Below are 11,029 nucleotides of genomic sequence, written 5' to 3'. Positions count from 1 at the left end.
AAGGAGCAATAAATGATGAGAAAGGATTTTGAAAATTAGTTTGTTGTTGATATAGATTTTGCTGTTTGGTACATATTCAAATATAAAAGCAATAAGAAGAGCATAGTTCTACCTCTGTACCCCTCATAGTAACTAAATATTCTAAGGACAGGTGTCAGGTAGTCTCACTGATGTATTGAATCTGATTGGCTGCACAGTTTCCTGGGTTCTGCATAGTTCCTCATGAGTCTGAAAAATCTGAAGGCTCAAAGCAAGCGCAAATACAAAGAACATTTAGAAGCATGCTTGTATCTTTCTTCAAGACATGGTAATATTGGATAATATAGGGTAAAGTATATTTTAATACTTGCATACAATGTATAAAAATAATTTTACAGTGGTAGGTTTATCATTGTTTCACTACTTAGCATTTCCTTTAGTTGAGAAAATGAAACATTCTTTTTAGTAGCTATTTGGAAATATTTACCACGTGTGGTTACCTTTTTGTATTATAAAACGTTTGGAATTATTCTTTCTATTCATCTGCATGAAGGTACAAATTACTTCTACTTTTTCCTTTCTTTCCTTCTTTTCTTTCTGTTTGTTAATAACCTATATTTTATAGAAAAGGAAACTAACCAGAGGTATTATCAGGGGGTATGTGGTGCTGCAGTTATCAACCTGTCCTTTTCTACTGTGGATAAGCATGTTTTTGGGAAATGCACCTAGGGAATTTCTATTGTGGCTTTTGGATTCTTTTTTTTTTAAATTTGAGATATTTATTAAAGCATCTTACCACAAAGATGGAAACATACAAATTAGAAGCATGCAACCACCATCTTCCATGGACAAGTCAGGCTTTTGGATTCTTGTATTGCAGACCACCTGATCTCAGCCACCAGAGAAGACAGTTTTAATTCTTGTGTTATACTGGCATCAAAGACTGTCTAGTGGGCTCTCTCACAATGTTTAACATTTGTAAATCAATGTAATATCAAAATAACACAATTCTACCTATGTATTGTGAAATAAATAAAATGTTTTTACAAAAATGAAATGATTTTCAGCTTTATGAGACATCAAAAATATAGAATGTTAGAAATGCTTACTGTCTTAGCTTGAAGATTGAAGGACAGGGTAATACTCTTTCTAATTCATATCTATGTCCCATTATTGTAAGTGAGCATGCCACAGCTATTCTAATGTCCATTGATTTTTTTTTTTTCAGTGAAGGGAGATAAAAGAGTCTATGCGAACAATCTTGTTATAGCTCCTGAAATCTCTTCAATGACCCGTTGTCTCTCCCCATTGTGAAAAGTTCTGAGTATATTTTACAATTGGTCCCTGTTGGCTTAGGAGTTGTATGGGATTGCACTGATTTGCATCTATTCACCCAGCTTTTCTCAAGTGTGTGACATGCCAGAGTGGGCTGTGGTTTCACCAAGTGTCTTTTGGGCTCTGAGATTATATGCAATAGGAATTTGCGGCTTCAGGACAAGGCATGAACAAATTTGTATGCTGATGAAAACATTGTCTGTTTTCATCACATGGCTATGGAGCATTCAAAATATGTATAGTGCCACTAAAACCTGGAATTTTTAAAATTTAATTTCAACTTACTAAAATCAGTATAGGCACACACTGTAGCGACTATGAAACTTGATAGCATAAGTATATTTTCTTCAAACCTGTAGATGTCTTACTGATAGAGGTGAGACTTCTATGCCAATAACTTGATGGCTGTCTGGTTAACTGCCTCTAACCTCAGGCTTTCACTAACCAGTTCTTTATCTCATCCTCACATATCTTTCTAATGACTTCCAAATTCCCACACAAATATCAGTGGCTGGAGAGAAGGGGCATTGGCAGAAGCCACAGGCCATGCCCAGCCAGTTCATCTTGATCTCTCACTAGCCATCTAAGAATGTAGTGAAAGTCTGTGTAATTTCCTGCCTCATGATCACCTGCTTAGCAGAAGGACTACACATAGCTAGGGATTTTGCTGTATTATTTGTTGAATGAATGAATTGGTGACTGTTATCTTTCAGAGCCTAGTTCTTGCCATATTCAGTAGTTATTGACCACTGTCATAACAAAGAGAGGTAGAAGTACAGGGAGACCAGGTGATTTTTTAAATGCATGTTATACATATGCAAATGTGAGAATGAGAATGTGAAGTGGTAATAATGTCAATTAACACTATATATAGTTTTATATAAAAGTGGTAACAGGAGAACAGAAAGTCATTTTGGAAACAGCTATTCTTAGTTGGATACTCACTTACTCACTAGCTGATCAAAACCTAATGTCCAGGGACTTTCTTTCTGGATAAGTGAGACAGTTGATTAGCTTGAACTGTTGGGGAGGCCCCCAGACAGAGGAGCCAGGACCTGTCCTTGGTGCATGGGCTGACTTTTTGGAGCCTGGGGCCTATGCTGAGACATTTTGGTCAGCCTTGGTGTAGGGAGGATGGGACTGGACCTGCCTTGGCTGAGTCTGCCAGGCTGGGTAGACACCCCAGGGGAGACCTTGCTTTGGAGGAGGTGGAAGTGGGGCGTGGATTGAGGAGGAGGGCTGGGGGGTGGGAAGAGGGATGATGGGGGAATCTGTGGCAGATATGTAAAATTAAGTTAATTATAAAATAAACATACTATAAAAAAAGAAAAGAAATTCTGATATTTATATTAATCAGAAACTTTATGCAATAAGCTATATCACCTTTACTTTTCTTTATGTACTTCTCTATGTTGGTTGTAACACAATATTGAAATGATACTAAAATGATTGCAGAAGATTTAGAAACTTTCTCCAAGTCATAGTTTATTTGGCTAAGTTTCCCTACAGGGAAAAGTAATTCCATAGGGAAGTTGGTCTCTTGATTATAAGTGTGGATTTGTTTATCATGAGTAGTCCAAATTTTTGAGCATTTAATCACAACCTTGGCATTGTGTGGATAGTTAGGATTGCTACATCAAAACAGGATTCTACTACACCTGAATTTTTTATTCTCATGGATGTTATTTATATGCTGGAATTTGTAAATCTAAGTATGAATCCTGATACAGGATGGCCTAAAATTCCTTTCCTTGTGATTTGTCTTAGTCATCAACCTTGTTTTCTAAATACTCTGCACCTGTTTGATCTAGGAGACAGATCCAACCCTTGTACCACAGTAACATTTCCACCTTGTATCCCCAAAGCCTAAGGATTTGGAGAGAGCATTGATTTCTGTGATAGTACCAGATAAATGATATAGAGTGTGGTATTGGGAAATCAAATCACCTCTCTCAGACTCTTCCCTTTTCTTGTACATTCAGAAGTAAAAATAATATTATTCTAAATAATTATTATTAATAATTAAGAATAATTATTCTCTAAATTGTTCAGGACATGCTCCTAGGGTGATTTTGGTGAGTGTAACCTTGGTTTGGGTCTTCAATGGGCAGTCTGCTCGGTGGTGATACTATTAGTCAAGGGACTTCATTTATGGAAGAGCACAGGATCTGTAAGGAGGAATCTGATACTCCTTCCCTGTCTAGCTTTTTCCAGAGCACAACCTCTCCTTGAGCCATGGTCTGTTTCATGGGAGCAGAGCATTTTATGGTGAACTAGAGACAATTTACTCAAAATCCAAGGCAGAGCAGGAGCACAGCAGCTCTTCTGACCTGAAGGTAGGTGAAGTGACTAGAGGTAAAAGCACGAAGCCTATTGGCTGCTATAGGTATCAGGTAACTCTTCTTTCCTCTATCCCTGTCTATGCAGACTTCTGTATTCACCTGCTGATTTGTGACTTTATAGACTTGTCCTCTTGCCTTCCATGCTTCTTGGTGAGCCATTCATTGTGAGGAAAGAGGATGAATTGCTAAATGGTTGGGATAGGAGAGAGAGAGAGAGAGAGAGAGAGAGAGAGAGAGAGAGAGAGAGAGAGAGAGAGAGAAAAGACTAAATACAGAAAAGACAGAGTTGAATAGGAGCAGGGCATGTTAAAAAAGAGATCTTAGCAGATATTGCTGTTGTTGTCGGATACAGCCTGGAAACACAGGACCCTGCACTATTTTCTTTCTACTCTGAGTGATGTCTCAGATTGGTATATCAAATGAAAGTGGTAGATATAGATACTTGTATTTCCTTAGTGGAACAGAAATAATGTTCAAACCTTAGAGAAGAGGCATTGCTTTAATAGGTATATAAATATACTTGTGACACTTGTGATTTCTTATAAATATCTCACTGAATTTGAACTCCTTTGTTTATATTATTTTATACTCTGTAGCTGCTAATGATGTATGATTCTGGGTAAAATGCACAGGTGCTGTGGTTAAATTGGCTTTTAAAAAATCTTGGCTCTGGTGCTGCATAATTATCTAGAAGCTATGAATACAAATTAATTCATTTATCTGTGTTCATATTTCTTCATACACAAAAGCTGATAATAATCAGAGGAAGTTCACAATTTTTTTTTATCTAAAGTGAGGTGAATTAACACATTTACTTTAAAAGCATGATATATAAGAGCCACAAGATGGCTCAGTGGATGAAAACATTTGCTTCCAAGTGCTATGACTGAGTTCAGTTTTCCCCAGATAGATCCCACAAGGTGGACGAAAGGAGAAAACTGACTTCTGTTAAGTTGTCCTCTGAGTACCACACCCATACTCTGGTATGTGTGCACACATCCATCAATTAACCAAGACATGTATTAAAACACTAAAAATTTCTGGATCTGTGTTGGATGCTAAAAGTGTGGCATATAATATGTACTTTGAAATGCTGGCTGTTGGGGCACTTGCTACTCTTGCCAAGGACCTAGGTTAAGTTCTTAGCACCCACATGGGGACTTGCAACTGCTTGTAACTCCCATTGCATGGGATCCGATGCTTCATTCTCACCTTTTCAGGGCCCCTGAATGTCGTGGAGCACATACATACATTCAGAAACACACCTATATACTCAAAATAAAAAAAAAGAGATGCTAGCTGTTCAGATTCACTAAGATGAAAATGAAGATTTAAGAAAAATAGTAAAAATGATTTTGAGTAATGTAATAGTAAACTTTTTATTGGAAGATTTAACATGGACACTTCAATGACAAAAATAACATGCTAGTTGCTATGAATGGTAGTATGTCATAAGGACAGAGAGTCATGAGAACTTTATTTTGTGATAGTGAAATCCACATTGCAATGTATGAGGAAGAATACAGAACAGAGAGGGAAGAGATACCCTGGGGTAGGCAACTGCTGTGTAGTGTCTATTTGGGAACTGACTATAAGAGGACTGACTCAGTAAGAGCAATCCCGGAATGACCTTGAACTCCTGAAAGCATTAGTATTTGTTTTGTGGGAACAGGACGTCTTTGTGTATTTTTAGTATTTATTCAGTGCTCAGAGAAGAGAAGATGTATTTGCAATGGCATCATTTGGAAAAATCTCACTGCATAAACAGGACTTGAATGGGCTTGCAAGATGGGTAGGGTTTTAGGGGACAAGTGAAGGCATTCTGGCTAAGTGAGGTTCTGTGTTGGGAATGAACAGCATGAGTGTGTATGGTAAGGGAGAGGATTGTGACTTGAGCAAGGTTAAGAAAAGCTCGGGCAGATGAGGTCTTAAAAAGTGTCGAGGAACCTCAGATTATGAAAATAATGACTATTAAGTTGGAGTAATTTATAATTGTCCTGATTTCTCTCTTTATGAATGTTGAACTAATAAGAACTAAAACTTTTAAGACAGCATAAGACATCTTTATTGCTGACAAGATGATAAGAGAAATGGAAGTTTGTTTTTGGTACAAATGACCTTGACAAAACTTAATCCCTGAATTAGGGAAACACATACCCATTCACTAACCATTTTCATTCTGTTTAAAGCTGACTTAAGAATATTTTTTTCTTGCATATAATTTAGAATAAGTGTTTCAACTTTGAGTTGTCAGTCAGAGACAGGAAGAAAGTTGTGTAGGGTCCATTGGTTCTCGGCTTCATCCCAAGTGGAAGAATAAATAATGGCTTATCTCTTCAAAAAATATGTTTGGTTATAATCTATTCGTATTGCTTTTGAATTTTTATTTATTTCATTTTTAATTAATAAAGTCCATACAATATATTTTAATCATATACCCTTCCCAGATTCTTTCTCTCCCTACCCACCCAAATTCATGTTGTTTTTCTTCCAAAAAAATCAGCTAATCAAAAACAAAAAAAACAAAAACAAAAAAACAAAAAAACAACTAGCCAACCAAACAACAGTAATAAACCCACCCCCAAAACTTCCATACCCCCCAAATACTGAGTCATTTTGTGTTGCCTTATTACTTCTGGCTTGGGGACTGCCCTGGAGTGTGCTTATATACTCAGTGTCACTCCATGGGAGAAAACTGATATTTCTCTTTCCCAGCAGGAATCAATTGCAAATAGCCTTTTGGTTAGTGGTGGGATTTTTATCGACTTCCCCTTCTCCATGCCGGGTTTTTTGTCTGTATTGAATTTGTGTAGGACTTGGGCATGCTGTCACAGTTTCTGTGAGTTCATATGTACACTGGCCCTGTGTATCTGGAAACATAACCTTTCCCTTTTCATCAGCTCTCTAGTTTCTGTATGGAGTCCTTTCTCTGTTTCTCCCACTCCTCTGATCCCTCTTAGCTATTGAGAAAATTTTCTATCTCTTTGTAATGAATGTCTCTCAGTAGATTTGATGGTAGATGGTGAGAAATGATTGTAGAATGGTGTGGAGAATGTAGTTAGTTCAGTACTCTCAGACATGTGAACATTTGATATAGAAACATATTTCTTGATGCAAGAAGATATAGAGGACTCCGCTTTGAGTAAAGCAAGGACGGGCCCAACCAAGGAGAGAAAACAGCATGAAAGATACTGGGAAAGGGCAGAAAGAACAGGAGAAACATTTCTTGTTAAAGTGATACGTTTATGGTAAACTGATGAGTTTATGGTTTTGGAAGTTTGATCTCTAGGTGGTGATTGGATCATGATGGCTCATTCTGTTCATGCATCTATAGGCTTGAAGGTTGAGTGGCATTACTATAAAGGGAGCATGCCTTATCATGCTTGCTCTGTCTCATCATCTGATAGCTCTGCCATGCTACAACACAGAGGGAAGGTCACCCCGATCCCCTTGATTCTGAACTTGCTTTGGACTTCTGAGCTTGTGGAATTCTGAGCTTATAAATGTGTATTCTTTTTTTAATATATTTGTTTTTATTTTATGTGCATTGGTGTTTTGCCTGCATGTATGTCTGTGTGAGGCTGTCAGATCTTGGAGGTACAGGCAGTTGTTAGCTGGCATGACGTTGCTAAGAATTGAGCTCGTGTCCTCTGGAAGAACAGTTAGTGCTCTTGACCACTGAGCCATCTCTTCAGTCCCTATGTGTATTCTTTATGATTTACCAAGTCTATACTTCTGGTGTAGTACTTCTCTGAGGAAAAGATGGATACAAAGAATTGGACCAGAACAATATCAAAGGGGTAACTTAAAAGGAAGACCTATTAAATGCAATGAAGATAATACAAATATATGATCTATGTATTCATCTATGCATCTATTATCTATGTAACAATCATATATCTTGAAATCTTAAATTCAGAATTCCTTGTGATGAATTAGAAAGAACCTGAAGGGCTGAAGGTTAGAAAGACTTATTCTGAGTTTCAATTTCTATGTGATTATGGGTAAATATACATTTTGTGGATTTCTATTCTCTGTTAATAGCTAAATTAAACTAAAATAAAAGAAATGGAATCTTAAATTACTAATATTTAATGCTGAATGGGAATATACATGCTAACTGAAAGATTGTGTAGTAAGTATATAATAAAACAGTCTGTCCTTTCTAGAATGCTTTTAGTGAAATTAATTTGTTCTAAAATTTTTGACTTTTTTCTAGCCTTCATACTATCTGATGTTCAACACACTTGAACTGACTCCATGGCCAATGAAAATAATGTAACTGAATTAATTTTCACTGGCCTTTTCCAGGATCCAGAGGTGCAGAAGGTATGCTTTGTACTGTTCCTTCCTATGTATGTGGCCACAGTGCTGGGCAATGGCCTCATTGTTGTGACAGTCAGCATCAGTAAGAGTCTGCGTTCCCCCATGTACTTCTTCCTCAGCTCCTTGTCCCTGGTGGAGATCTGCTACTCCTCCACTGTCGTTCCTAAGTTCCTCACTGACTTACTTGCCAAGATTAAAACTATCTCTCTGAAGGGCTGCCTGGCTCAGATATTCTTCTTCCACTTTTTTGGGGTCACTGAGATCCTCTTGCTTACAGTGATGGCCTATGACCGCTATGTGGCCATCTGCAAACCTCTTCATTATATGAACATCATGAGTCACCAAGTATGTCACATGCTGGTGGGTGTTTCTTGGCTGGGGGGCCTCATTCACTCCATAATCCAGATCCTCATAACTATTCCATTGCCCTTCTGTGGTCCCAATGTGATTGACCACTACTTCTGTGACCTCCAGCCATTATTTAAGCTTGCCTGCACTGACACCTTTATGGAGGGGGTTGTTGTGATGGCCAACAGTGGTATAATGTCTATAATCTCTGTCCTTGTCTTGGTGACCTCCTATGTCATCATCCTTGTCAGCTTGAGGAACCATTCAGCAGAGGGGAGGCGCAAGGCACTCTCTACCTGTGTCTCTCACATTACAGTGGTCATCTTGTACTTTGGGCCTGGTGCTTTTATTTACATGAGAGCTTTCTCTACCTTCACTGTGGACAAACTTGTGGCTGTGTTCTATACGGTCATCACCCCCATGCTGAACCCCATTGTCTACACTCTTAGAAATGCAGACGTGAAAAATGCCATAGGGAAGTTCTGGAGCCAAAAGGAGAACTGAGAGACTACAGACAAATTATAAATATGTCTTGCTTTTTGTGCATATTGAAATGGGTTTTGTTTTCAGTAGAATTTTTTTTCTTTTTCCTTTTTTTTTAAAGAAAAAAATCTACTACAAGTTGCAATAAAAATTTGTTTATGGCACAGTTCATTAGGTAACTTGCCCTGTGCTGTGGTTTTCCTTATATGCTTAGTTCTAAAATTAATCTACCAACCAGAGGCCATGTCACTGAATCTGTTTTTTTTGGAAAAAAAACAAATTGTATAGAAAAATATATAATAAAAAAAAAACGAAATGCTATTCTCATTTCCATCTTTTCTTCAACACTCTGATGAAAACAATTAACTATTAGAACTTCACCAGATGTCAGACAATGCACATCTATATATTCTTCTGTATTTGCAAGCTGCATGTTCATGTAGCCGTCACAGAGACCAGGTAGCTTGTACTCATCCCCACTTGAGTTTCACCATCACTGGCTTTCAGTCAGTCATTGAGAAAAGCTTGGATTGAGTAAACTCATGGCGAACACCCGAGCTTTTTTTTAATTTCAAACTAACTTTTCCTCTCTTAAAATTACATGCTATGTTCATGTTTACTTAAAATAGCTCATGTTTCCACAGTTTGTAATCTATCCCAGTGAACAGAAGGTAGATAATATGCATGATTGTGAGGTGTTTTATTTGATTTCTCTGTTTGCCCCACGGAGATGTCACACAGCACAGAGTTGCTCTGTCCTTCATGTTTTGTTCCCTGGCAACTCCTTTGCAGCATCACCATTATTCTTTAGGACCACTATGAAGTAAATAAGGGTTACTGGAACATAAGAACTATGATGCTGGGCTGTGGCCCTGATAGAAGATGTGTCTGAGTGTTGAGAATGCACAATGATAACACTGGCTAAGTGGGGATCATGTCTTTAGGAGGATGGAGTAAAACAACCTGAAAATGATAACTTAAAAATCTTATTTCTGAAGTTTCTGACTTAATGTTTTGAGGCTGACGTTAAGCACAGATACCTGGAAAGCATAGAGAGCAGAGTCTACTGTATGTAGTTTTTCATTTTTATTATAATATACTTTTTACATGTTAATGGAAAATCTTACCTTTAAGTATATCACTCATTTTAAAAATTAGAACACAATTTGATGACTCCTGAACCACACCTTTGTAAATAAGCATATAAAGATTACTGGTTGTCCTTTATGCTTAAAGAAGCACTGAGTAGCGTTTCATGTCGCTCTGTGGACATTAGTCAATGTGTGCAGATATTTGATTCTCACAGAAGTAGAAGTTGGTGGAAAAGTAGGGAGAAACCTCAAAGCCCCCAAGTGTTACACCAAACAGCCTGTCGCAGCTCGAGGACAGCCCACTGGCCTTGTTCACACTCTTGCATGAACTGACCAAACACTAATTGTCCCATCTATTTTTTTTTCTTCTTCTGGGACTTTTAAGTCTTTGCCAAAAACAAACAACCAACTACCATTAAAAACAGTAAGTCTTAGTTTGAACTATTTGGGAGGTCTTCAGGCAGTGGGTCTGGGACCTGTCCTTAGTGCATGAGCTGGCTCTTTGGAACCTAGTGCCTATGCTGGGACACTTTGCTCAGTCTGAGTGAAGGGAGGAGGGGACTGGACTGAATCTACCAGGCTGAGCTGAATCTTCAGGGGAGTCCTTGCACTGGAGGAGATGGGAATGGGAAGTGGACTGAGCGACAGGTGGGGATGAGGGGGCAGCGGGAGGAGGGAGCACAGGGGAATATGTGGTGGATATGTAAAATTAAGTTAAAGTATAAAATTATAAAAAAAAATAAAAAGAAATTAACATTTAAAAAAAAGAAAGAAAAAATTCAATGAAGAATTATACAAGCCATTATAATGCCAGAGTTAAATAAGCCTGCTTTATTTTGAGCTTCCCAGCAGCTCAGTTAGACTAAAACCCAAAAGAATCTCTGGTGGTTTCTGTGGATGATTGATTGATAAATAAAACACTGATTGGCCTGTAGCCAGGCAGAAAGTACAGGTGGGACTAGCAGAGAGGAGAATTGAGAGAACAGGAAGTCGGAGAGGAGGAGACGCCAGCCTGCTGTCCAGGGAACATCATGTAAAGGCAGCAGATAAAGCCATGGAACACGTGGCGACATATAGATGAACAGAAACAGGCTGAGTTTAAGAGTAAGAGCTAGACAATGGTAG

General features: G+C 38.1%; 1 protein-coding gene across 1 annotated transcript; it reads left to right on the top strand.

Annotated features, from left to right (window-relative positions):
- Nucleotides 1–7,916: 7,916 nt before the first annotated feature.
- LOC114684868 (olfactory receptor 142-like) lies at nt 7,917–8,834 on the top strand. Its single transcript, XM_028859415.1, has one exon. The coding sequence runs from the start codon at nt 7,917–7,919 to the stop codon at nt 8,832–8,834; it is 918 nt and encodes a 305-aa protein (XP_028715248.1).
- The last annotated feature ends 2,195 nt before the right edge of the window (nt 8,835–11,029 follow it).

This window comes from Peromyscus leucopus, chromosome 4, assembly GCF_004664715.2.
Source record: "Peromyscus leucopus breed LL Stock chromosome 4, UCI_PerLeu_2.1, whole genome shotgun sequence".
NCBI classification, from domain to species: Eukaryota; Metazoa; Chordata; class Mammalia; order Rodentia; family Cricetidae; genus Peromyscus; species Peromyscus leucopus.
The sequence above is the reverse complement of the archived record's forward strand: the minus strand, read 5'-3'. Positions and strand labels throughout refer to the sequence as shown.

Excerpts from the sequence above, each read along its gene's own strand:
- LOC114684868 (XM_028859415.1), top strand. The coding sequence starts at position 7,917 with ATGGCCAATGAAAATAATGTAACTGAATTAATTTTCACTGGCCTTTTC.